Below are 27,434 nucleotides of genomic sequence, written 5' to 3'. Positions count from 1 at the left end.
GAGCTACAAGATGGCAACTACAGTAGTTGTGACTCCAAACTCCTCCCGGGATAAAACCAGTCGCTTTTCCTTGGTGAGCTGGATTAACAGCACGCTAAAGACAGACTTCAAAGATGTGCGGGAGATGGGTTCAGGTGAGTCACTGTAAAATCTTTAATATGGGGCTACACTTTTATTGTGAAGCAGCAAGGTAAAATGATTGACACAACAGACAGCAAATCCAGGAATGATTTGTACAAGCAAAACCATAGTAATCTGTAAAATGAGGACTTGGCTAGAACGGCCATGGCTGCTCACAGCTCACATTATTCCCACTGCTACTAAAAAGAAAACAATCGCAAAAAGAAAAACAAAACTATTTTCACACATTCTTAATGGTTTTTAATTTATGTATGATCCCACAGGTGCATGCCACTGTCAGTTTATGGACTGGGTCATACCAGGCTCTGTCGACATGACCAAGGTGAAGTTTGATGCACAAGGTGAGGATGACTACAAGCACAACTACAGTCTCCTCCAAGAAGCCTTCAGCAAGAGTGGCATCACAAGGGTATGCTCTCTTTTTTGTTTTACCTCTCTGTTACATTTCTCTAGGAAAAAGAAAGGCGTTTCCAAAGTCTTATTTATGATGAGCAGTAAAAGGGTTGTCAAATGTTTTTTGCATGCACATCTTAGACTAAATTGTACATCACAGTGATATATGATGTAATGCAAATGTAGGCAAATGTAGTGCCAGGAGCAGTGACTTCCTGGTGCATCAACTGATTTACATGGCAACTAAATGATTGCAACGCTCTCTGTTCCTTTGAATCACAGATACCTTCTTCACTATAAGAATGTGTATTCAAGTGAAAGTGTATTTATTTATTTATGTATTATTTTCAAGTGGTGGATTTCTTCTTTGGGATCCAAATGCTGTTTCCCTGTTAATCAGAGCTGTCATATTAACTTCTCTCTTCTTTATCTCTTGATTTAGACCATCCCAGTTGAGGAGCTTATAAAAGGGGATTTTAAAAGCAACTTTGAAATGCTCAAGTGGTTCAAAGTTTTCTGCAATGAAAACACGACAAGCCCAGAATACGACCCTGTGAAAGCTCGGAACGGCCGTGTTATCAGCCAAGGTTTTATTCCTTCATTAGCAGGTAAGTTTTAGTTTCTCATCCTTCTTAATTTGCTGCCAACATATTGCCATGTAGTGTGTGTCAGTCATCACATCTACTGCACTTGTGTACTGATTATCTTTTCTCTTTGTCTCTGTTTGTCAGTGAAATCTAAATTGGATTCAGAAACGGAAGAGAACGGCACTGGAACAAACAACAAATTCCCGTACAGTGATGAGTGGAAGGAAACTTTTAGCTGGGCTGAACGTAGTACCCTTGGAGATACCTTCACCTACTGCCGCACTTGTGCCAGAAACCTGAACACATATCACAAAGGCCTGGTTGAAGTTATGCGACACGGGGTAACGAAGAAACACAAGAAGAATGCTCAAATTGCCAAGAAAGCAAGAAAGCAAAAACAGCGCGCTGAACCGGTGTCCTGTAGTGATGCAGCCGTTCGATTTATCAACAAACACTGTCACAATGGCTCCGCCAAAGTTCAACAGGTGACTAGATTTTTTGCACGTCGCAAGCTGGGGATGCAGTACCCCAAAAATATTACATCTGTATGCCGGCACACTCCTTACTGCGTATACATTTATGGTGGGGTAACCGGAGGGAAGGACGAGACCGTCTCTGTGGTCCTTGTTGGGTTTTTTGATGTTGCAGCCTGCAAGCACCGCATCCAGTTTCTGGATGCTTTTCAGTCAGTGGACGGTGCAGGAGACCAAACTGCCAGAAAAGTGGTGGAGACCCTGAAGAAATTTCGGTTACCAGCAGACAACCTGGTCGCTGCACATTTCAGCGGTCCTGGTGTGGCCTCGGAGGAGATCTGCTCGCAGCTCAGGGAACTCAACCCAAACATAACAGTCTTAGGAGGGCTTTACACCACCGCCGACGCTGCTTGCCATGCAGGGGTTAAGCAACTCTCCAATCAGGCCCAAGAACTGATGGCAGACATCCATGCCCACTACTCCTCCTGCTCCACGAAGAATGACAACCTCAAGGCACTTTTTGGCTCAGATGTCACCACCGCGGACAGTCCGGCATTTTCTATCAACACCAGTTGCCTTAACTTTTGCAAATCAGTGACAAAAGTCTTGGAAATATGGACAGATCTTATATCGTACTTCAGCTCTTGTGAGAAGGATGACGACAAAGCCAAATTAATCTGCTCCCAGCTGCAGGATCCCAAAGTCAGGGCAACGTTTATGTTCCTGGAGCAGGCCTTAAAGCCGCTGCTAAGTCTCCAAAAGCATCTGGAAACACAGGAGGGAGGCTCCCGAGCTGAACTGCTACACATCTTAGAGGAAGCCAGTAACCTGGTTGGCACGTACACCTCATACTTCCTACATCCTCAAGCTGCTGCTCGCTTCCTCAAGGAACGCGACGCCAAAATCCTTAGGAACAAGAAATTCCACCTGTCAAGCCCCGAACTCTATCTGGGCGGGGAAGCAGTGGAAAACCTGATGAAGGAGTCTGAGGCTGCAGAGGCACTGTCACTGTTAAAAGAGGAGGTGCTGCCTTTCTACATCGCACTCACATGTTGCATTTCAGAGGAGCTGCCTCTGAGCGACTGCAGGTTGCTGAGGAGCATAGCTCAGCTGCTGAATCCCCAGAGCAGGCTCAAAGTGACAGGGAAAGCAGTAGGGGAACTCGGAGCCAAGCTGGGAATCTGCAGCTCCCTCGAGGAGGTCAAACAGCTCACACAGGAATTCCTTGAGTATCAGCTGGCTGGGGAGGGAAAAGGTGAAGGTGAAGATGGAGATGGAGATGGAGAGAAGGACCAACCAGCAGAGGCTTCACTGGAAAAACACTGGTCCAGCGTACTGAAGGACACCAAGCTGACAGCCTTCAGGAAGCTTGTTTTGACCCTGCTGGCGCTCCCCTGTCCTTCGCTTGACACTCAGCAAGTTTTTACTCAGGTATGTAAATACAATAGCAGATGAGAGAATTATATCGCAGTGAAGTTTTTGTTTCATGTTTAATTAATTTTTGTGCACTTTCTGTATTTTGTTTGGTCAGGCCTTAGAGAATAAGGGTCCTGCACTTTTGTCTGAGAGTGAAGCCTTAACAGAAAGTGAGGGCGAAGCCACATCTGACAGCAATCACTCTGACACTAAAGGTAAGAAGAAGAGAGATGGTTCACCAAGAAAATAAAACAAGTTAAAGAGGAACTATGCAGGATTTTTAGTTTAATTAAACAGCTTTGGAGTAATTGTGATGGTTTAATAAATGGCATGTAACTTTTTACGAGGGAGAATGGAGGCTCTCTGCCTTCCACCTAGCGTCTCTTGGCTGAAAACCAACCAGAGCCTCCGACCCGGTGTCCCAGCTCTCGTCTCTGCGGCACAAACAATGTAACGCGCTCCGTAACCCGCAATCTCTTGTTTATGACAGATAAGACTACACAAATATACACATGGTAACATGGTATATAATAAATAACATTATCTACCACTCTGTTGATTGATTTTTCTCCCACTTCGTTGTAAACAAATGCACATGGCTGAGAGGAGGGTTAGCAAAACAGAGGAAAAGCGACCAGACTTGCATAGTTCCCCCTAAATGTTTATCTCAAGTAATAATCTGATAAATAAACCACTTTTCATGAAATTATAACCATTTTTCATATGATACATTCTACTGTGTAATAATATACTTTTATGTTGACATCCGTCTTCTGCAGAGCTTAACGGCCTTGATATCGTAGTGAAGCCATGTGAAGTTCGCCTTGTAAAGATCAAAGGTAAGAAAAACTATATTTCTATTCTATAATGTTTTATTTCCAGAATTTATACAATTGAAGTGTACTTTTTCCATTCATTCTGTAAATGAATTTAATAAATCTTGCTGTATTTAAAAAAAAAATGCTGTCAGTTTGATCATTCTTTACACTAAAACTCGCTGCGCTACTCTGCTTCTTTGTTTCCTCTCTCTCTCTCTCCCCAAAGATTTACCGAATGGATATGATGGTACATCTGGAGAGAACGGTGCCCTTTCCAAAGAGGTAAGAGTCTTCCCAAACTTTCCTCTCTGTCTTTGTTTTAGTCTCTCGATCTTCTACATCTTCACTGAAAACAAGCAACTTGGTTAAAAAAGTTAAAGACTTGAGAGCCGGGACCAGCGTAAATCATATTTGGCTTCATAAAAAGTTCTAAGTTGCTGCTTTAGTGAAATGAATCCTCCACTCTTCCACCCTTCCCACCTACTAACATCCCCTTTTCCTCGCTTCTTTACTCTTTGCACCCGTGCTATGATGAGGTGCAGTTTGCCTTTATGGAGGTATGTGAGTGTTTTAGAGTAACATTTGCATGTGCACGGTATTCCAGTGTGTAATGGGAGTGTGTTTCTCTCAGGGGACCAGTAGGGGATGTTATGGCTGGGAGAGCAGCTTGCGCCAGAAGCCACAGGCCCGTACAGTGTTTCAGGCTGGTGGTAACACCTGGTCCAAACCTGTACTTGATAAGGACGGCAAAAATGATCGGGAGTCTCAAGATGAGGTGGTAGGTGTACTCGCGTATACTTACTGCCAAAATACTCTGTCACGAGACAGGCCTCTTTGCCTTCTGAAACAACCTCCTGCACAACGGTGTGACTGTGTGAAGCTGTAACAGGAGTATTCACACTTTTCCTTTCCAGGCAAATCAGAATATTAATCTGAAAATTAATTTAAATAAAGAAAATAATATTTACTGACACCTCTAGTTGCATTTCTTACAGTTAATCTTACATTCACAGTCGAAGCACATCTATTGTGTGAGACGACTGAGTGGCAGCTGTCAAAAATGCTTTGACAAAAACACTTTGTATGAGAGTTGCCTTCAAGTTCAGCGAATAAAAAATGAAAAACTGAACCAGCTATCAGAATCCGGTTTTAACTCTAACACACCTTCACTCCAGATTAATCATTGGCTTTGTTCACCTGGCGCCAAATCAGATTAGAAATAACAAAAAAAAAGTTCTACAAGTCAGAAACAATACACTGGCATCTATGTTTAAATTCAGTCAGTTTAAAAAGACGTTTTCTTGTTTGTTATTGGATTTTTCCAATTTGCCTCTGTGAACAAAGTGAATGTTAATTCCTTCACAGTGATGAGGCCCTGCCTTGCTTTTTGTTTTTAATAAATTCTCACCTCCATGTCATCTGAAATTAATTATCATGCACAGTGATTATTTGGTGATAAGTGATTGGTGGTGCATTTGGAAACCTTTACCCTAAACTTACCATCCAATGAGGTTACGTAACTGTCTGTTCACTGATAAACACACACAAACCTTCATTGTGTTTGAATTGTGGTCGCCTTTCAGCCAGAAGAGTCGCCACCGTCCAGTAAATCCACACCGAGAGGACGACGGAAACAGCGCGCCTACCAGGTGAAGGGAGAAGCTCACGATTCAACGTCGTGTCAAAGGAGTCATCTTCTGTGTCTGTAGGTGAGAATGTAGTTCTGTGTCATGACTGGTTGTCTTGTGTTTGGATGTCTGCAGGACGGGAAAGGTTTTCTGACGGGGGAGCTGATCTGGGGGAAAGTGAAGGGCTTCTCCTGGTGGCCCGGCATGGTGATGCCCTGGAAAACCAAGTCATCTCCTCCCGGCATACGCAAGGTGGAGTGGTTCGGAGATGGGATGTTCTCAGAGGTGAGGATGACTGGAAAACACGTCACATGTTCGGAGTTTTGGTTTGTTTGTTTGTTTGTTTCTTACATCATCATTGTTTTGTGTTGCAGATCTACACAGAAGCCCTCCTCTCGTTCAGTGCCTTTACTAAGTGCTTCTGCAAAAATTCATTTGCCAGCTTGCCCGTCTACAAGGACGCCATCTTCCAAATAATGGAGGTAAGAGACCGTGTCACAAAAATCAAACCATCTCGCAGCACCTCAGGATACATTTACACATCTGCTTATCTGTGCAGTTTCTCTTCCTGTAATTTTCTTCAAAGTCTTTCGATCTCCTTTTACTTCTTTCTATGGGGATTTCATCAATTCAGCAAGAAAATATTATCTTATATAATTTCCCTTTTCCACTGTTCAGTCTGTTCAACTACAATGTATTAATCAGATCTTATGTCACAGTTTTTATATCTTTTGCCAAATGTAATTCCAGCTTCATTAGACAACAAACAAAATAAGGTGTGAAGTCTGTCTGACCGTGTAAAAGCCTTTTAAACATGATGGTATCAGAGGCTTTTGTCGATTAGGGCTGAACATTGAAGGCGTTTCTTGTATCATGGTGTGAAGCAGATTGTTCAGAGTCACTTGAGAGAAATGTTTCACCAACGCTTGTGTTGTGCAGTTGGCCGGCGAGCGATGTGGGAAGTCTTTTGCTGCCGGTGAAGGAAATAAGGAAAAAGAGCTCAAGTTGATGCTGGACTGGGCTTTCGAGGGATTTCTGCCGACAGGACCTGAAGGATTCACACCTCGTGGTAAATACACATTAATGAACCCAAATAAGCATATTGATCCAGTGCATGCTAAGCCCCGCCCCCTTTGGTTACTGTTGCTATGCCTGACAAGCGTTCATCCCAGCCATGCTCCTGGCATAAGAAATATGGAGTTTTCAGCAATATTGACATTGGTTTCAAAGCAAATATCAGCCTATTTCTGGATAAACTGTTCAGAGATATCAGAGAGAAGCAGACAGAGAGATCATTCATAGTTTTCAGTTACATGACCTGCGCAGCTGGAGGTTAAAACATCTGTTCAACGACACGTCTGTACAGAGCAGCAATAAGGACTGGTCATTTCCCTGCTGATCATGAATTAAGATACGTTGTCAAAGTGCAAGTTTTGGGCGATTGTGAACCATATACAGCTCTCGCCGGTGTTTTTATGTCACCGCTGTATCAGTCAGTGAAAACAGTCCCTGTCTGGAGGATCTCTCGCCTAAAAGCCCAGGTAAAAGCTTTAAAAGTACAGCTGTCATTTAGGAGGTAAACGTAGTAGGGTTTTCCACATATTTATAACACTTACTCAAGTCGGGAAAGAAAAAAAACTCTGCTCGTATCCTCTGAACAACATCTCTATCGTTGCCGCCACGACAACATCATCATCCTTCTACAAACAAAATGTTGTTCGTCCTTCTCTCAGCATGTGTCAGTTCACAAAAGCAAACGTAATGATTCACTATTAACTGGTTAGTTAGTTAGTTAGTTAGTTAGTTAGTTAGTTAGTTAGTTAGCTGGCTCCTCTGACCTTCTGCTGCTGCTCATAAAACGTACAGTTCGTAGTGAATCGGTCTACGTTAGGACAATAAACTAATATAAAATAAACCCCATCCACCCCCACATCACATAAGCCCTACAACAACCTAGGGATACGTTATCAAAGCAAAGGTAAATGCCTATTAGCTAAGGCCAGCCACCTACCGAGACATAATTTACTGTGATGATGATAATAACATACTGTATGTATCTGGACAGTTGAGAGCTGCATGTTTGAGGCTGTTGTGTTATTACTTCTAAAAAATGTGGGTTTTTTTTCTTCCCAACCTTTCAGATTCTGCTGCACATCAGGACACATCTGACTCGACCCAGTCCGACTACCAGCCGCCACCTAAAAGAAAATACGTTTTAAAAAATAAGGCACAACAAGCCGCTATCGTCTACAATAGAGGTAAGTGTTATTTTGGAAAGAAGCTCGCAGGGGAGTGAACACTTGTTATTTTCCCGTGTGTGATTTGTTTTAACATTTCCCTTCACAGAAACAATAAGAACAAAGGTCAAGGAGAAAGGCAAAAAGATTGAAGGTATGTTTTGTGCGAGACTACAGGAAAAGTTTGTATTTTCAATCAATCAATATCCTTTATTTAACCAGGTAAAAAACTCATTGAGATTTAAAAACCTCTTTTCCAAGAGTGACCTGGCCAAGACGGCAGCACACAACAGCTCAGTTGCACATCACACAAGACTCAAAGATTTGCACATCACACAAGACTCAAAGATTTGCACATCACACAAGACTCAAAGATTTTAAAGAGAAATGTCTGATTTCTAAGGTAATGGTTTGTTATTTCAGATTTTTGTTTGTCTTGTGGATCAACTGAGATCGAAGTGCCGCATCCACTGTTTGAAGGCGGTCTGTGTCTTAGGTGCAAGGTAATCTAATCTATGATTTATCTTTCTCTACATCAACGTGTGCTTTACTCCATCCCAGCCCAGTTTGTAAATGTCTAACCTCCATCCGAAAACACAGCAGCCATTAACACCACCAACGCTGCGAAACGGCATTGTCACTGTTTGCAGGGGAACTTCACGGAAACGCTGTATCGCTACGACGAAGACGGCTACCAGTCGTACTGCACCGTGTGCTGCGGCGGCCAGGAGGTCATTCTGTGTGGCAACGCCAGCTGCTGCAGGTAATAAACACTGACGGCCTCTCACAGAGCGTCATTCTTTATCGATGACAACACATATTCATGTGATGGTCCTCCTCCGTCTCTCCCAGATGTTTCTGTAAGGACTGCCTGGAGATCCTGGTCGGCCCGGGAACCTTTGACAAGATGAAAGACATTGATCCCTGGAACTGCTACATGTGTCGCCCGGCACAGTGCGCAGGAAACCTCAAACTGAGACCGGACTGGAGCATCAAGGTTCAAGACTTGTTCGTCAACAACAGCGCCATGGAGTTTGTACGTATGATTCTCCTCCTCCTCCACATTTCTAGTTCACATGTTGGACAGCTCAGGTTAGATTTATATCAACTGTACTCATCTTTAAGAAACGAATCCCTGCAGTTTCTGTTGCAGCTCCAAAACCGTGGGATGAACTGCCGCTGCACATTAGACAGGACTCCTCACTGTCTAATTTTAAAACTCTTCTTAAAACCCACCGCTTTACTTTGGCTTTTCACACTACGCAGGTTGTTGATTTTATGTGCACAGATAATTTATCTGGGGTGAACAGATAATTAATTTATTATGTTTTGTTTTGTCTTTTATCTTTAGTATTTGGTCTTTTTGTTATGGTTTTTATTTTACCTCAGATTTTTCCCTGTTAAAAAGGGGTTTCTATGGAGCTTTTCCTCAGTCGATGTGAGGGTCTAAGGGCAGAGGATGTTGTTATGATGCCATATAAATCTCTTTGAGACAAACTGTTGTTTTAAAAACGGGCTATACAAATAAAATTGCCTTGCCTTTACTGTACAGCAAAATTGTGCTTTATAAATAAAATGGATTGGAGTAACTGAAAAAGCTGCAGCAGGGGTAAACTCAGTTGTTTGTTTATTAGATACACCTTTCTTCTTCTTCTTGATTGTCAGAGAAATGTTGATTCAACTCCGCTGTCATTTTGAGGCTGAACTTTGTTAAAAAATGCAATAAGTTGGAAACTCAGTCACAGCTAAATGAGGAAGCCACAGTGATGGAGCTGAGTAAGGACAGTTCATGTCACTAACAAAATTTTAGTATTATCTAATATTAATATCAGATAAAAATCCCAATTACAGTTAAAATGAGTTGTTTACATCAAATTGAAATAAAGTTAAGCCGCCAGTGTTTTCAGGAGGTCTGTGCGTCAAGCCGCAAGAGACGAAGCAACATTTTTTTCTTACTTGTATTAAAAGTTTAAAGGGTTAACTGAAACTTCTTCAACTTTTTTTATTGATTCATTTACTGATTATTTTCTGTATTAATTAATTGCTTGTTCTCTACATTTTCATAACAGGAGCCTCACAGAATTTATCCCTCCATCCCGGCTGACCAGCGCCGGCCAATGAAAGTGCTCTCCCTCTTTGATGGAATTGCAACAGGTTAGTTCGTCGCGTTCAAGACAGACTCCTTCAGTCGTTGTGCTGCTTTGTCTGGACAAAACGTGCACAGAATTCCTTCGATCAATAACCTATAACTCCTGTGACGTCATCAACAGGATACCTGGTGCTCAGAGACCTGGGCTTCAAGATGCAGCGCTACGTCGCGTCGGAGATTTGTGAGGATTCGATCGCCGTGGGGATGATCAAGCACGAGGGGAAGATCGAGTACGTCAACGACGTTCGCACCATCACGAGGAAACACGTGAGTACAAGCTGATGTTGATCCGTGCATATTAAACACACACACAACACTTGAAAGTAATCTGCACTCATTTTGTTAAAGGGATACTTCACCCAAAATCAATAATTCACCAGTTTTCTACTCACCATCATGCCAAGGAAGGATTTGGAGAACTTTCAGAGTCATCAAAACGCTTTAGGAGTTCCAGGGGGGGTCCGGCTGGTGACGGGTTTTCATATAATGGCGGCGGATAGAGTTCACTTTCGAATCGTCCAAAACACACACTATGAAACATCCAGATACCTCCATACTGCTCGTCTGTACTGACCCAAGTGTCCTGAAGCCGCCACATGAAAAAGTTGTTCGGAAAAAATGGATTTGATCTCTGTTTTTATCCTTGTTGTAGCAGTAGCTCCCAGTGGCTGCGCGAGATGTTCTTCCGTGTTTACATCAAACATCCAATAGTTTACAACGACGAACCAACATCTCGCAGCAATTCTCGCGCATGTGCACACACATCAACAGAGCCACTGGGAGCTACTGCTACAACAAGGATAAAAACAGAGATCACATACATTTTTTCCGAACAACTTTTCCATGTGGCGGCTTCAGGACACTTGGGTCAGTACAGACGAGCAGTATGGAGGTATCTGGATGTTTCATAGTGTGTGTTTTGGACGATTCAAAAGTGAGCTCTATCCGCCGCCATTATATGAAAACCGGTCGCCAGCCGGACCCCCCCTGGAACTCCTAAAGCGTTTTGATGACTCTGAAAGTTCTCCAAACCCTTCCTTGGCATGACGGTGAGTAGATGATTGACAAACAAACCTAAAGGGATAATTCACCAAAGAGACTATAAATGAGCTGTGTGTCTGTGTCTGTGTTGCAGCTGGCTGAGTGGGGTCCATTCGATCTTCTGATTGGAGGCAGCCCATGTAACGACCTGTCCATGGTCAACCCTCTTCGAAAAGGATTATTTGGTATGCAGCTTCCACGCTACATAAAATCAGAGGTCACCGCAGGTCACAGCGTCTCTGCTCCACACAATTAATTCATCTTCTTTAATAATCGTCGCTGCCTGTGTTTATCTGTGTTTGTGCTGCAGAGGGAACCGGGAGGCTTTTCTTCGAGTTCTACCGCATCCTGACCATGTTGAAGCCGAAGGAGGGCGACGACCGTCCGTTCTTCTGGCTCTTTGAGAACGTGGTCTTCATGAGCGCCAACGACAAATCAGACATCTGCCGGTTCCTTGAGGTGATTGATTGATTATTGATGAGTGTTATCGTGTCGGGCCCGGTTGGAGGGATCAGGCTGCGTTAGGTTTTACTGCCCGTTATTTAAACCCTTTGTTTTGTTTTTTTTCCCCCCAGTGTAATCCGATTCTTATTGATGCGGTGAAAGTCAGTCCTGCTCACAGAGCGCGCTACTTCTGGGGAAACGTTCCCGGCATGAACAGGTACACACTAACACACTGTTGTTCTTCTCTATTACTGCAGATTCTCACTTTGAAACACACAGTATACGCTCAGCTTCTTGTCTACATTTCTCTTCAGGCCTCTCTCGACGTCACTGGATGACAAAGTGGCTCTGCAGGATTGTTTGGAGGTCGGACGCATGGCGAAGGTAGAAGCTTTTATTTTGATCCAGCCATTCATTTTTTATGCTTTTATTTGGGTTTAAGTTGTGTTAAAGGGATAGTTCAACATTTTGGGAAATTGGCCCATTGCCATAATCGCTATAGTCATAGCAGTAGGTTCATTACCTTTATTTGTCGGTGCAAGCTATTTTTAGAACGGCAGAGCAGAGCCGCGAGCTGCTCAGAGCTACGCTACGGAGGCTCGTGGGATTTCTTGGTTTCCCTCATCCAACTCATCAAATACACAATCCAACAACTCCAAAACGCTCTGGTGGACAAGTTGTGACCTGCACATTCACCACGCTATGAGATAATAACAGAACGTTACCAGACAGAGTTGTTTTGCGGGTAAATACAGAGACTGCTTGATGAAAAACTGCCCCTGAAGGCAACGCACATCAGCGGTTTTGCATGAATTTACCTCTAAAACAACTCTGTCTGGTAACGTTCTGTTATTATCTCATAGCGTAGTGAATGTGCAGGTCACAACTTGTCCACTAGAGCGTTTTGGAGTTGTTGGATTGTGTATTTGATGAGTTTGATGAGGGAAATCCCACGAGCCTCCGTAGCGTAGCTCTGAGCAGCTCACGGCTCTGCTCCGCCGTTCTAAAAATAGCTTGCACTGACAATTAAAGGTAACAAACCTACTGCTATGACTACAGAGATTATGGCAATGGGCCAATTTGCCAAAATGCTGAACTATTCCTTTAATGTAAAAAATATTTTCTTAAAAATTAGAAAATGATCACTGGAAAGTGCTGTAAAACTGTATAATTACAAATAACCCAGAGGCTTTTACACCCCTGTGGCTTTCCATCATACTTTTTGCCAGTATGATCATTAAACATGTATTAAATAACGTTTTACATGGAATAAAAAAAAGGCCCCAAGAAGTCGTTAAAGCAACTGTGTGAAAACTGAAGCTCACTGAGTCTGATTTGTCGTCTCTTCCTGCAGTTCGACAAAGTCCGCACCATCACAACAAAGACCAACTCCATCCGACAGGGGAAGAGCGGCCCACTACCCGTCTCCATGAATGGCAAAGAGGACTACCTGTGGTGCACCGAGATGGAACAGTAATTATTCCAGAAATTAACATTTTCTTGCAAACATAACTGTTTGTATAATCTCGTGTTTAGTATTCATTAAGTCAAGCTTTGTGTCTGCAAACCGCTGCGCTCCACAGTCCCCACCCACAGCCAGCGGAAATTACTACAAAGACGCCGAAATGAAAGCTGGCGGTGTGAAACTGTTTGGCCTAATTAGTCACATATTTAAAAGCTGAGCAGAGTCTTGTAAATGTTCTGGTCGCACTCGCTCCGCCAGCAGCACCTGCTCCGACAGCAGCTGTTCTGAGCAGAGGACTAATGGAAAGTTCAGATGGTGACTCCTCTGTTTCTCTACAAACAATATTTTCTTTGCAAACATTATCGAATGAATGGAACAGACTCTAAAACACAGACAGAGCAGCTCTGGTCGGTCGGTGTTTAATATGCAGACCAGGTCCGTCTGTCTGAACGCTGCTGCTGCTGCTGCTGCTGCTGCTGCTGGTATCTACTTATGGAAAAAATGCAAAACAGAGAAAAGAGAAATAGTCTGGGGCAGACGGCGCTGACATTTTCTCTGAACAGAAAATTGCTGCTGATTTCCACATGTATGGATGTTTTCCATTTCAGTTACAGCTCGACTCGGTTTTGGTCATTTTCAATTACAGTTGAGTACTTCATAGTTCCTCCTCAACGTGGGCGGGGTCACTCCGTCTACCTCTCTTTTTTTTTTTTTTGGATCCTCGCTTCAGCCTCCAAAAACTCTCTCGTCTGCACCTCGTCGACAGATCACAGTTTTCTACACAGCAGCCGTTTAAACCCACTGAAACAATAACAACAGATCAGTGTGTTTTTAAAAATAGTGGGTTTGATTCTTGTGTCGTGCGTCAAATGTCCTGGAAAAGCTTGAGTTGTCCCTCGAAAATGATTTATCCCATCATGACACCAGCTAGCTACCAGAGATCTGTTTGACTTTTTCAGACCCCGCTAAGGATCCTAACGAGAAAACTAGCGACATTGAGTCGATGAGTGTTTCCAGCATTGGACCAGATGGATAAGGACAGAGAGCTGTTTAAAACGCGTGGTTTAAAAACAAAAACAACATTTTTTTGCGTTGTTCTATGACAAAATTGTCTTCATTTTTAAGCATGTAAGATATTATTTCATAGATAAGTTGGAGTCATAATAAATCAGATTTCTGTGAGAGAGAAATAAACAGAAACAAAGTGGTTTAATGTACAAAATAAGATACAGCTGTTGAAAAGACTTTTCCAAAGCATGAATGGGGTGGGGATGGGGTGTTAGTGTGTGGCGTGATAAACTTGTCCGTCAGACTGTAGCAGCTGAAAATATCCTGGAACAAAATATAAAATACAAAATGAAACACCCGGTTAATTTTCAAAATAAAATACACAATCAGATCAAATTTCCCGCACTACAACAACTTGAAAGCGTTGTAATGGGCTCAGGCTGATTGTAAAAATCACAAAATAGGCAGATCAACATATTCAGCACCAGCATCAGCAGTTGTTTCTCTGGATTAAATGAACCTTTTTGTTTTTTTCACCACAAGAGTTCTGTGTTTTCGTACTCCAGTTTGATCCACTTTGTATGGATTTATTTTAGGAGCAAAATGCGAATGAAAGGGTTGAAGTCTGTACTCGCACGTGTCCTCCTTTTTATTTTTTCTACTCGCACAATCTATTTTTGGGCGCATATTTGAGTTAAATGCAGCGGAAAAGGGTCGTTAGTTCATGTCTCTTGTTCTCTTCTCTTCTCTAAAACAATATACCGAGAAACATTTTGGAGTAACGTTTCAACACACTCTTACCTTATCACTCGTATCTTAAGTATTTCTTTTGTGGTTGAACTCTTCCAGGGTCTTCGGCTTCCCCAAACACTACACGGACGTGAACAACATGGGCCGGATGCAGCGGCAGCGAGTCCTGGGTCGATCCTGGAGCGTCCCCGTCATCCGGCACCTCTTCGCTCCGCTGAAGGATTACTTTGAATGTGAATGTGAACAACTGTGAGGTGAAGCGTCACGTCACGTCACGTCACGTCACGTCACGTCACGTCACGTCACGTCGGCGGTAATCCAGTCCTCACTCCTCCTGCCTCCTCGTATCACCGGCTGGTTCAGACGTCATGTAGGATTTTTACTGTTTTTTTGACTTGTAGAAACGTTTCGTCTTTTAATCCCCCCTCCGATACCGATACCACAACCACCACCACCACCAGCAGGCACAGACACTTTTCAGTTTTTTTTGTTGTTTTTTTTACAGGTTTCCTTTGATAAACGACGGTGCTGTGATCAAACAGTAGCGGGCCTGTAGCGTGAAGCAGCTCAGACAGTTCGCCAGCTCACTCCTCCAGTATCAAGAGGCTGGTTCACTTCAAATCATGATGATGACGATTCGCTGACAGTGAAGCGACACGTAACAAAACAGACACATTTTTATCGATCAGGATTTTATAGATAACCAGGATAATTACGTTAGAGACTGAACAAACATCTTTTAAATCACTTCTCAACCATGAGATTAAAACATCTGCAGCGTTTTTACCTGCATGCATTGTTTTTAATTAGTTCATGAAGTCAACAATCTGCTATAATCAATATTTTGAGATTAACAATGGATCAAACTAAGACATAGGATGTGAAAGTCATCAATCATCATCAGCTCAGTGGAGCATTTTAGCATCTTTTATCTCTTTGTGACGCAACTGTTTTCTGTACTGTATTTATTTTATTGATTAACGGTTTAATATTAAATCCATATTATGTACTGTATTGATAACCAGCCTCGTGATAGCGGGTTATTCAGGATCGCCACGTTAGACTCAGGTCGTCCAGCTGCTGCAGCTGCTTCACGTCACAGGCTCCAGGTCTCTACCTCAAACACTGACTTACTGGTTAAGAATCTGCAGTTACACTTTTTTAATCTTTTATTAATTTATGATAAATAAATAAAAAACAACTTAAATTTTTTTTAAACCAGATTTTTTATATTTCTTGATTGTGTAATCTCACCACAGAAGTCTGATCTAATAATCATGTTTGTTTTTTAGCTGTGAATAGTTTTGTGGTTGTTTTTTTTACTTGGACAGTGAATCAACTCAACAGGTTTTTAAAATATTTTTTTTTAAAACCAAATTACACTAATGTTACCGTGGTGCTCCAGTGACTTTGTCTGAATCACGTCACTGGTTTTGCAAACATTTTATCTGTTTCTATTTATACAATATCAGGACACATGTTCCTGCCACAGGACACAACAATGGTTTTGCACATTCAGTCCCTTTAATAACAATAATAACGTGTGTTTTCTAGGAAATAACAAGCAGCCATATTTCACAGTGTGCTCAAGGCTCCAGCTCGAACAATTCAAGGTTCAGCTCTTTGTTGAAGTTCAACAGTTAAAAAAGCGTTTATTATTGTGTCTTTAACACGAGACAAGAACTCGTCTTCCTCAGGGTCAAACAACAACACAAACACACCGACTCTGTAACAATAAAAGCTTCAAAACGTTTGTACTCTTTACACTTTTAACAAAGCACTGAGCCTTGAGCTGAAATCAATCTGCGGCTACTTCAATAATCAATGATCAATTGTTTGCTAAACAGACCAAAAATCCGATGATTCCAGTTTCTCGTTGTGAGAATTTGCTGCTTTTCTGTTTTTTAACCCACTGACTGTAATTTGAATATTTAGGATTTGATTTCAATTGAACGTGTTCAGGTTCATGTGATGAGCATATTTCAGTATTTTATGACATTTCATGAACCAAATGAATTTATTTGATTATTTGAAATTAATATTAGAAGAATAGATGATTAAAAATTGTTAACCTTGATTCAATTTTTTAAGCCTTAACCTTATTGGATGTTAGACTGTTGATTAAAATTAAAATATGTTTAGATTATGATCCTCAATGCTTCCAGACATTGTAATGAAAATATGGAAATATTTAATTCTGCCCTGATATTTTATAAGCACCAGAAAATTAATGAGAAATGAGAATAATAATAGTGATTTTTAGCCCCGCTGTGCCACCAGTAGGAAAGAAAGTGTTACAAACATTAAAGGGATAGTTCACCCAAAATTCAAATTTCACTCATTATCTACTCACCCTCATGTCGACTAAGGGCTGGGAGAATTTTCAGAGTCCTCCGTGGCTTCTCGGAGTTACAGGGGGGGGGGGGTCCGCGTAGCAGTATTTGTCCATATAATGGTTGTGAATGGTGCTCACTTTTCTTCGTCCAAAAAGACACACCAAAAAACATCCAAATACCTCCATAGTGCTCGTCTGTAATGTCCCTCTTGTATTGAAGCCCCGACAAGAGAAATTGTTCCAAAAAAAATTAAATCAGTCTATATTTTTTAAGCTTGTTTGTAGCAGAAGCTCCCAGTGTCTCAGTTCACTGCTCTTCCTGTGTCAGTGCAAATCACCGGCGGAACAATTTCTCATGTCAGGGCTTCAATACAAGAGGGACATTACAGACGAGCACTATGGAGGTACAGTATTTGGATGGTTTTTGGTGTGTCTTTTTGGACGAAGAAAAGTGAGCAACATTCACAACCATTATATGGACAAACACTGCTGCGCGGACCTCCCCTGTAACTCCGAGAAGGCACGGAGGACTCTGAAACTTCTCCCAGCCCTTAGTCGACATGAGTAGATAATGAGTGAAATTTGAATTTTGGGTGAACTACCCTTTAAGCAGCAGTAATGTTTATTGTTAATTGTTTATTGTATGTATATATAACTATAGGTGCACACACGCACATCTCAAACTCAAGGTTTTTTGCATGTGTTTTATTTTTCTTTATACTTTTTTATATTAGTTTGTTTAATCATCAGTACTGTTCAGGTGAAGTCAGATTTCTATTTTTCAAACAGGCGATGTCTGGCTTTACCTTAAAGCTTCGAGATAGCGGTGCTGCCTTTAGGTGTGAGTTTATTTTCCTGTAGTCGACCGTTGGTTCCTGTTCACAGTGTGTAGTGTCTGTGTGTCCGTGTGTGAAGGATCAGACTGTTCAGACGTGGTTGACGTCTTTTTACCTCAACGACTGTTTTTAGGGCTCGGTTTCCTCATGGTGCTACGCTAACGGTGCTAACTTTGCATGTACGTGTCTTTGGTTTGGTTTTTTATGTTTTTTTTGGTTTTTTTTAACCTGTACTCTTGAAAGGCGCCAGATGTTATGTCATGTTGGATGTGTTTTTCAGTTAAATGAAAAAGTGACCGAGGGAAATATTAGTTTCAAGTGAGAACAAGTAGCAGGTCAGGAAACAATGAATAGACACACACACACACACACACTATCAGCAGGTGTGTGTGTGTGTGTTTAATCATTGGATTTCTATTATGTTCTGAATAATTTTGTAAAAAAAAATTTAAAAAAAGATTCAAAAACTGAAAAAACATCTACATGACTGAACAGACTTTGTTTCTAATGTAGTCGACAGTTTAACGTTGTTCTGGAGCTGCAACATTTTTTGTTGGAATAAACTCTACACTGTGTTTCTTCTGTCACTCCTGGTGTTTTTTAATCAAGTTACACTGAACATGTTATAAAACTGACACGACAACTTTCACCACCAGAGGGAAACATTGATCACAACTGTGCTGCAGTAAATCTATTGATACCTGCAGAGAGAATCGGCTGCATCCCGTCTCAGTTACATGAACGGTTGTTAGTGTGAAGGCAACAGTGAATTAATTAACCAGGATGAGTTTGTCCACATTTATAAAAAACATTGAAAAAATTCATTTTATATTGTAAAAGGCCATTATGTCTGCTGAATACTTAGTGTTTGGTTCTTTTTATAGACAAAGGCAATTTCTTTACTAGTCAGCAAGGTTAAAGAAACCTTTATTGTCTATAAAAAGAACCAAAAACTTAACAAACAAAAAAATCAATCCAATACATTGATCAAATTGTTTTGGTGTCCAGTTTGTTCCTGTAAAGCAGTGGTTCTCAAAGTGGGGGGGTCCTTGAGAGGGTTCAAGGGGGTCTCCAACTTTTTCTTGAAATTTTACCACTTTTTTCTATCATTTTAAACTTTTTGGGTTGGTTTTTTTTGTTGTTGTTGAGAAATTTTCCACTTTCTCTAGAATTAAAAAAAAAACCTCCTTTTTATTGAGAAATGTTTTCACTTATTTCAAGAATTGTTTTTGAGAAATTTCACCACTATTTTCTAGAAAACTTTACTTTTTTTCTTTAAGAAATTAACACTTTTTTTTAGAATTGTTTAAAACTTTTTTGAGAATTTTTTCCACTTTTTTCTAAAAAGTTGTTAACTTTTTTTTCGCAGAAAATTCTCTACAATATTTACAAAAATTCACACCATTGAACATACAGTATATTGACTAAAAAAGTAATGTTTTTCATTCTCAGAATAAATATTTGTGTATTTCTGGTGTTTGCTTCAAAATTTTGTCCAATGTGGGTCCATGGTCTAATTTGTTTAGGGATCCTTGATGTAAAAAAGTTTGAGAACCACTGCTGTAAAGAACCTGTTGATAACCGATTCCAGACCACAACATCTCTTGAACGCAGCTCACGTCTTTCCTCTCTAAAGCCTCTGATGTGATCATGAGACAAAATGGTGAAACTGAACCAAACACAGGAAGTTCTCCTCCGCTCTTCAGATAAAAAGCTTTTTACCACCTCATAGAAGTAAATTTAACACCTTTGTCACAGTCATATATCTGTTAGAGATGGAGGGAGAATGAGACTACGGATAGAAATGACCTCTTGAGCTTTATCTGACATATTTACAACACGCTATTTTTGTGTGTTCATGAATATGCAGAGTCCCGTTACAAATAAATGAGATGAGATGGGTTAAATATTAATGACCAGACAACAGGTCAAGACGTGCTCTAGTTGGACTTTTTTCTTCTCTTTTATTAAAAATGATGATTTATATATATATATACACATGTTGCCATAAAGAGGTGAAGGTCACTTGGACTCCCAGGGTTTCAGCAGCCTCTGCATCTGAGAGGGGGTCGGGCTCTGGTTGCTCGGTTTAATGTCCAGTTTTAAGGCTCCGGGCACTTCCTTTCCCTCCTGGATGAGCTGCATCACCTCTGCAAAGGAAAGCTGCGTTACCTCGGTCTCTGTTTCTGAGGGTATTTCATCAGCAGCAGCAGCAGCAGCCAGATGTTCACTGACGTCTGAGTCTGGACCGGATGAAGGCGTCGTCACCCGAGGAGACGCTGAGCTCCGCCGTTTGTAGCTCAAACCGTCGATGGGCTCAACAAACCTGGAGAGGACCGGAGAAGGTGAAAACATTCATTATTTAAGAATAAAAGTAAAGTGTGTATAAAACTTTCTGTGTTGACCACATGTCTTTGTATGCAAAATGTAAAATAAATGGCTGTTGATTAAATATAGTGGGGTAAAAATTAGGAATATTAAACATTTGTGCCCAAGTAAAATCTTGATACACATCCTGTATTAGTTTTGAGTTTGTTCCTGGTTGAGGCAGATGTTCAGCATTGATCAAATCAGTTTAATCAAATGCATAAAACCTTACATTTGGCATTAGGCGTCAAAATAAAGTGCAACAACTGAGAAATAAACAACCTTTCATTCCTGCTGCATCACATTCAATATAGGCTATGCATTTTTATCACTTTTCTACCATACAATCAGTTAGAAAATATCACACAATTATGACTTAATTCATTGCAGTGAGGACTCATTTTGAAATATAAGTGATAATGTAAATGTTATTGTTACTGGAACTTTTTCAAATTTGCGAAAACTCTAACAATAGTCACAGATATTCAGAGAGAATGAAACATGTGTCAGGTGGTAAACAGCAGGTTTTTCAGTCAAGTAGGCCTAGTCCATGGGCCAGACTAGACTTTGGTACCACTCAAGGCAATGTGGCAAAATCTAGCAACATTTTTTGAAAAGGTACATGTCCATAGATGATATTTTAGTATGATAATAACACATCCTAACTGGTAGCTTTATGACAGTTATCAGCACATAAAGTTATCCACCCCCTGCAATAAATAGGCCTCTAAACGCAGGGGGCATATCCTGTTTTGTGCTCATTTTCAGACCTTTAGCCTACTCATATGTTATGAGGGCATGTTTGGTAGCATTTTAAAGTGTACAATCCTAGCTTTCATTTAGACCTAGTTTTGGGCATATCTAAAAATATATATACAGTGTATATATATAAAGGTCACATGATCAAAGGTCTATCTGTCTAAACAACTATTTTTCACCACAGTGAAGTTAGTTTTAAGTTGGATATTTGACAGACATTCGCTCTTTCTCAATACATTAAAAATTCATAGAAAATATAAAATGTGTCCAAATGCAATAAAAACAGGTGTGTGTCATAGAGGAGGCTTAGCCCTACCATCCTGTGTTGATTTTGAGCCAACAGGTCACATGACACACACCTGTTTTTATTGCATTTGAACACATCTTATAGCCTATTTTATATGAATTTTTAATGTGTTGAGAAAGAGCGAATGTCTGTCAAATATCCAACTTAAAATTAACTTCACTGCGGTCTATTACCCCACTATTTTCGCCTAAACTACAGCACTGTGAAATGTAGGAACAGCACCGACACAAATAACAAAAACTGAAACACTATAAAGTATTGATCTAGTTGATGAGAAATCAGTTGGGTGTTTTATATTATGTTCTTTCCTTTTTTTGTTGCTATTAAGAGTTTTACAATGAGACACATATACAGGATATATAAGTTATAGCAGCAGCAGCTCAGGTGAGAGTGAGACAGACTCACCTGTTGTAGAAGAACAGCTTCATCTCCAGCTCTCTCTCTCTGTCCGGCCGCTGCTGTAAAACCTTCAGTCCGTCCTGGAACCTCCGGTCGGCGGCGAAGTCGTAGGAGTCGAACCGGGAGAAAACGGCCGCCTCCTCCATGAAGCCTCCCAGTCTCAGTTTTCACTTCTCAGACTCACTCACTAGAGCGCCACTGGTAAAACGTAAACACACGTCCGACATGCCTGTTTCAGGTTTGTTTCCGTATTTGGCGACAACGACTGTTAAAGAAGGTCCAGGCCGGACTGAGCGCGCGGGGCGGCGGCTGCAGCGCCGCCTCAGGTCGCATGTGGTACTGCAGCCTGGCACTGTGAGTTGAGATAAAACGGTGACAGATAAAATATTCTCCTTTTTTTCCCCCCTTTAAAATTATTTTTTAGTCATACAAATCTAGCAAGCAGAATCATTTTCAATACAAATTTTCAATACAAAACCACAATATTTCTCAGATCAGATAGTGTTCACCAGAAATGTCAACAAATATGCAACCAGACAATCAAGATATACTGACACCTAAACCAAAAACAAACTTTTTAAAACATACTGTAATAAACAGATGGAACACATTACCTAATAACATCAAAAATATTAATTCAAAACACATTTTTAAAAAGGTATAAACTGTTTAAATACATTGTAAATTCAATGAATAAAAAATCTGTAACGCATCATAATTTATTGTAGGAATTATTTGTGGGTTGAACTGTTGTGGTAATATAATGTGATGTATTTATTCTTTGTACCTAAATTATGTAGTTTAGACTAGACCGTTTGCTGTTTGTGTATATGATTAGGTGTTACAGTGATCTGTAACAGCGATGAGTGTGAGTACCCGGTATGTACTAGGCTATGTTCTTTTTTTTATTGCATTGGGGACCCCAGGAAGAATAGCTAATGTCATGACATCAGCTAATGGGGATCCTAGAAATAAACAAATAAATTATAGGACTTTAAAACTGAGTAAAACATGTCAGTGTTTGAATAGGCTATATTATAACACAGTAACAAATGGAACAGGAAAGCCATGAAAAAAATAAATTAAAAATTAAATGAATAAATGACATCTTTAAAGATCCATATGCCATCAAGCCATCACATATGCTACAGAATTGCCCTTATGACAGTTTTCTACGGTGGCTCTGAGGGGTCAACACACTAGAGAATCATCAGATGTGTGACATCACACCATTCTTTTCTGTGATGTGTCATCGTTTCCTTTGACAGTTGTGACATCACCACGTGTGGCTTTGATGTTTGAAAGGAAGTGATGTCACAGAGACTCGTGGAGACATTCTGCCAGTTCAATCGCCAGAGTTTGTTGTTGTGTTGATATTTGGACAACATTTTGACAAAAGTTGGACAACTTTTTGACAAAATCTGGACAACATTTTCACGTGTTCGCAGAATTTTGACAACGGATACGTGTTATAATGGAGGAAAGCACAAACATGGCGGAAAACGTCACCGAAGAGGTTCCCATGGAGAAAAGAACCGAGAGTGAAAGACAAGATAAAATGTTTTCTGCCGCAGATATCACAGAGATTGTCCGGGTATTCAAAAAGTATGACTCGGACGGCTCTGGAGGTCTGGATGTGGACGAATTTGCTGGAGCAATGCAAGAAATCTACGGTTCTGTGAAAACCGAAGATCTCGAAGTCCTCCACATGCAGATTGACGCCAACTGTGACCTGAACGTGGACATCGGCGAGCTGCTGGGTTTCCTGATTGACCGACAGACGGCGTCAGAGCACTGTGGAAACGAACCCTTCCCTTTGGCTTTCCAAGTGATACCTGTGGGTCACTACAAAACGACTGCTGCTCTGGCTTTCCACCCCAAAGAGGCAGTCAAGATCCCCAAAAAGAAGAAAGTCAGGATGTACACGGAGGGTCACTACTTCTCAATCAGCTCAGATGGCGTCTTCAACATCTGGAACGACAGCTTCGACAAGCCGCATAGAATTCCATTGTACAAGAAACCAAACGCTCTTCCTTATGGGCACAAGAAGACGATCCATGTTACTGACATGGTGTACATCTACGAGCTCAGCGAGGTGGCCGTCTCCACTACCGGCAGGGAACTGGTTTTCTATCATTTCAAGGACATCCCTACAGAAATGGGCATCTCTCACGCCTTAGTCTTGGAGAACAGTATCATAAATGTAATGAACTACTGGTCCAATGGCACAAAAGCGATGCTGTCCCTTGGGGATACGAAAGGCAATTTCTTCGTGTTTTACTCCCAGAACGTTTCCAAGACGAGGATCTTCTGCTCGACAGCATTTGAGGACTTATCTCTGCACCCGTATCCAGTTGTTTATCTTTCTACCTTGTTGAGGACCCACGTAGAAGGCAACATATGTGTCCGACTCCCTGTCCTGAGAGATGTATGCCGTCAGATCCAGTACATCCCGTCCATCGACTCGTACGCTATCTGTGGCTGTAGAAGCAAGACTATGGCGCTGGTCCCGCTCCCCAAGTTGACGAGTGATCTCCACAAGACGAAGAAAATCCTCAAAGGCCTGAAATCCTTTCACAGCAAAGGAGACCAAGACTATTTCTCGTGCGTCGCCTACTGCCCTTCGGCCGACCGTCTGCTCACCGGTGGTACGGACGGCATCCTGCGGGTGTGGTTCAGGCACAACACCACATGCTGTGAACTTGCAGTGAAGAGGCACGTCAAACCCATCACCCATATGACGTTCAATCATATCGACAAAATACTTCTCAGTATATCCGAGGACATGAATGTTTGTGTGTGGTCTGAAGGCGACTGGCAATGTAGGCAAACGTTCCAGATTCATGGGATGGGACATGGACGTATCACCAGTATGTATTATAACATATACAACAACGAGTTAGTCTTGGCTAATGCAAACATTGGAAGAGTTCTTGGAAGAGGAACCAACCTTTGTGAAAATATGCTGACCTCCCACGACATGCCCCTGTGCGGCGTACTCTATCACAACATCTTCAAGCAGGTCGTCTCTGTCTGCCAGAACGGAGATGTGACAGTGTGGGATGTCTTAACGGGAAATCCCACCTCGCACTTTAAGGCTACTGAGGATCAGCAAGTTGGACACACCGCCATCACGTTCGACGAAGCACAGCGCATACTAATCACAATTTCCCAAGATGGGAAAGTGAGATTGTGGAACTTCAACAGCGGAAAAGAGCTTTCTGTGCTTTCGGCGACCGTGGCAAAGCAGGTGACAGGCATCGTCTGCATCGAGGACAGGGTCTTTGTGTCAACAAAGACGTCAAAGATGATTTTCAACCTCGACACTGACGGAGACGAGCACAGATTCTTACAGCACGAATATCTGGATGACATTGCCTCAATGGATGTGCATGGAGAGACATTGATTACTGCATCCAGCAATGGCAATGTCATTATCTGGAATACGGAAAATGAAGAGGCTATATACTACATAAACACCAAAGAGAAGCCTCAAACAATGATGGCATTCAGAAATGGCCAAGTTAAGGTTGGGGATTTGCCTGTTAAGACCAAAAGCTCACTGAAAAACCTGAATAAAAACAGTCTTTTTGTAAAATGTCTGAAGACCAGGGAGGTCGACTTCAACACGGCCACAATACTGATTTTTGCAGAGGACTACGTCAGCGCCTGGTCTGCTAAGCTGAAGGGAGGTCTGCTTGCAAAGTTCAGGGCAGTTCAGGATGAAGATGCAGTCATTACCACCATGACAACCGATGCCGAAGAGACAATACTAGTGGTGGGAGACACTACGGGAAAGGTGTATCTGTGGGACATTCAGGAATTTGGATTCAAAACGAAGGAAGACGAAGGTCCATTTGAGAATATAGATGGTTGGCAAGTATCTTTGTGTCAACCCCCACTGTTGGGCTGTTGGAAAGCTTGTCCCTCAGAGGTGGTGAGTGTTGCTTGTGACCCCCTTTGTAATGAAATCATAACTGCAGGTTTGGACAACAATGTCCAGCTGTGGACAAACAAAGGCTGCAACAAAGGCCTCTTTGGGAGAGACCTTTGGGGCACCGAAGCACCTCCCCACGAGGAAGAGGAGGAAGATCAAGTGGTGGCTCAAGAGGAACCAGGCAAACCCGAAGAACAGGAATCAATGCTTCATTTACTGTTCTCTCCCGGTCGGCCAGAGTCACCGCCCAGCCCAACAATATATTTCTCAGTCAAGAGATCTGAAGACGAACCCTACGATGACGACGATAAACCACTAAAAATGCGTGACATCCGCGTCTTAGAGAGGAAGGTAAATAAATGTCTGGTTAATTTGGACAACTATTCCAAAAGGGACGGTGAGGAACAACTTTCAACACCCGTAGCTCCCGCTCCACGTCGCCAGGCCTTCAAGAAGCCACAGTTGCCTGAGATCAAAGGTCCCGCAAAAGAGCGCTCCGTTTACCCAGAAATGACCTGGCACAAGGACAAATATGGCCTTCCTGCGCTCAGACGCACTTTTCCACCTCGTCCAAGAACACCACGATTCCCTCATATAGTAGGTCCCAACGATCCGCTCCAGCCGCTGCCTCCTTCGCCCCGACACACCGCAGAAACAAAGAACTCGCTGCACATGCAGGAACCAGCTGGTACAAAGGTCGAGCCCACCACCACCAACGGCGGCCCGACTCAGACTGACCCACATCAACCTCAGACCCAACGCCCAGCGGTTGAGCCAGCGAAGAGCTCACTGAAAACAACACAGACAGCAGCTCTGACCAAGAAGAGCCAGGCATCTGAACGCACGAGACGTCTGTTACGTTTACCAGCGCCGTCTGGAAAGTCTCAGCCTGCAGAAAGCCACCTCACCGCAGGTTGCACTGAGGCAGCGAAGAGCTCGACGACCACGCAGACATCGGCTCCTACGGTCAACCAGGCATCTGAACGCACAAGACGTCTCCTACGTTTACCAGCCACATCTGGAACGTCTCTTGAGCCACATCCACCTCAGTCCTCGCTTATCTCACGCCCCGCTAACGGCACAGTGAAGAAGCGAGTAAGATTCAACCAGGGAGGCGATTAATTCCTCCAACCAAACGGGAAATCAATACCCCAGTTATCTCTGCGTGTGTTGGTTCTCCCACCAATTATTATTATTATTAAAAAAAAACAAAAAAGAAAACATGCATTGTGACCAAGTATTCATTAATTCAACAAGGACTTTTGAACTAGCTGTTAACTTATGATGTTTCATCTAATCAGTGTCACTTCTTTCTTTTTTTAGCGGTTCACTGTACAACCAATATCAATGTAGATATTAATATCAATCAACATGGAAAAATGTATTGCATGTCTGAACAAAACAGAGAATATCCTCAGTTTTGGAGGAATAGAGGAGTTTGCTCTCACATTGACTTAGCAGTGTTTGGTGAAGGTGTTAAAATGTTTAATAGTCTACATTACATTAATTTTAAAAAAAGAGAGAGAGAGAACATAAAAAATGCTATAATATTTATGTACTACACAAGTGTTGATCATTTTTAACAAAAATCACAAATAGAACGGTTTTTATACAGCTTCACTTTTTTTGAAGAAGAAGGCCACTGACTCTGCTCGGGATGGAAAAGTTCACAAAATGTACGGTTCAGTTCATGATGGTTTTTGGTTCAGTTCAATAAACATGTTTTATATTTTCTACTTTTTTTTTAACACTCCAGATAAACCATACCATCAGGATAAGATATATAATATACAATATATACAGTGTCAATACACACAAAGACACAAATTCAGAAAACATCTTCATCAATTTGACGACACTTGAGCTGCAAAGACTTGACCCAGCTAATGACTAATGCTATAGGCTGACGGTGAATAATGTGATGTATGTGGGAGTTTCTTTTTA

The 27,434-nt window shown here is 41.7% G+C and overlaps 3 protein-coding genes across 3 annotated transcripts; 2 read left to right on the top strand and 1 right to left on the bottom strand.

Annotated features, from left to right (window-relative positions):
• On the top strand, positions 1–14,823 carry dnmt3ba (DNA (cytosine-5-)-methyltransferase 3 beta, duplicate a). Its single transcript, XM_085782805.1, has 25 exons — positions 1–134; positions 405–550; positions 977–1,142; positions 1,266–3,025; positions 3,126–3,225; positions 3,790–3,849; positions 4,055–4,110; positions 4,460–4,606; positions 5,412–5,477; positions 5,592–5,741; positions 5,831–5,938; positions 6,396–6,525; positions 7,598–7,714; positions 7,803–7,847; positions 8,117–8,196; positions 8,344–8,456; positions 8,546–8,729; positions 9,763–9,847; positions 9,964–10,109; positions 10,978–11,068; positions 11,194–11,342; positions 11,459–11,544; positions 11,642–11,711; positions 12,682–12,800; positions 14,650–14,823. The coding sequence occupies exons 1-25, from the start codon at positions 11–13 to the stop codon at positions 14,801–14,803; spliced, it is 4,452 nt and encodes a 1,483-aa protein (XP_085638931.1). The 5' UTR covers positions 1–10; the 3' UTR covers positions 14,804–14,823.
• Positions 14,824–19,449: 4,626 nt separating this feature from the next.
• On the bottom strand, positions 19,450–21,786 carry LOC146985070 (uncharacterized). The gene is made up of 2 exons (XM_085783149.1): positions 21,560–21,786; positions 19,450–20,047 (listed from the first exon to the last, which is right to left on the bottom strand). The coding sequence occupies exons 1-2, from the start codon at positions 21,697–21,699 to the stop codon at positions 19,744–19,746; spliced, it is 444 nt and encodes a 147-aa protein (XP_085639275.1). The 5' UTR covers positions 21,700–21,786; the 3' UTR covers positions 19,450–19,743.
• Positions 21,787–23,027: 1,241 nt separating this feature from the next.
• On the top strand, positions 23,028–26,612 carry LOC146985069 (WD repeat-containing protein on Y chromosome-like). Its single transcript, XM_085783233.1, has one exon. It carries the CDS (start codon positions 23,028–23,030, stop codon positions 26,610–26,612), a length of 3,585 nt encoding a protein of 1,194 aa, XP_085639359.1.
• The last annotated feature ends 822 nt before the right edge of the window (positions 26,613–27,434 follow it).

This window comes from Trachurus japonicus, chromosome 7, assembly GCF_045865225.1.
Source record: "Trachurus japonicus isolate A0001 chromosome 7, Traja_1.0".
In the NCBI taxonomy this organism is placed as follows: domain Eukaryota; kingdom Metazoa; phylum Chordata; class Actinopteri; order Carangiformes; family Carangidae; genus Trachurus; species Trachurus japonicus.
Note: the sequence above shows the minus strand (reverse complement) of the source record. Positions and strands in the feature narration are given on the sequence as shown.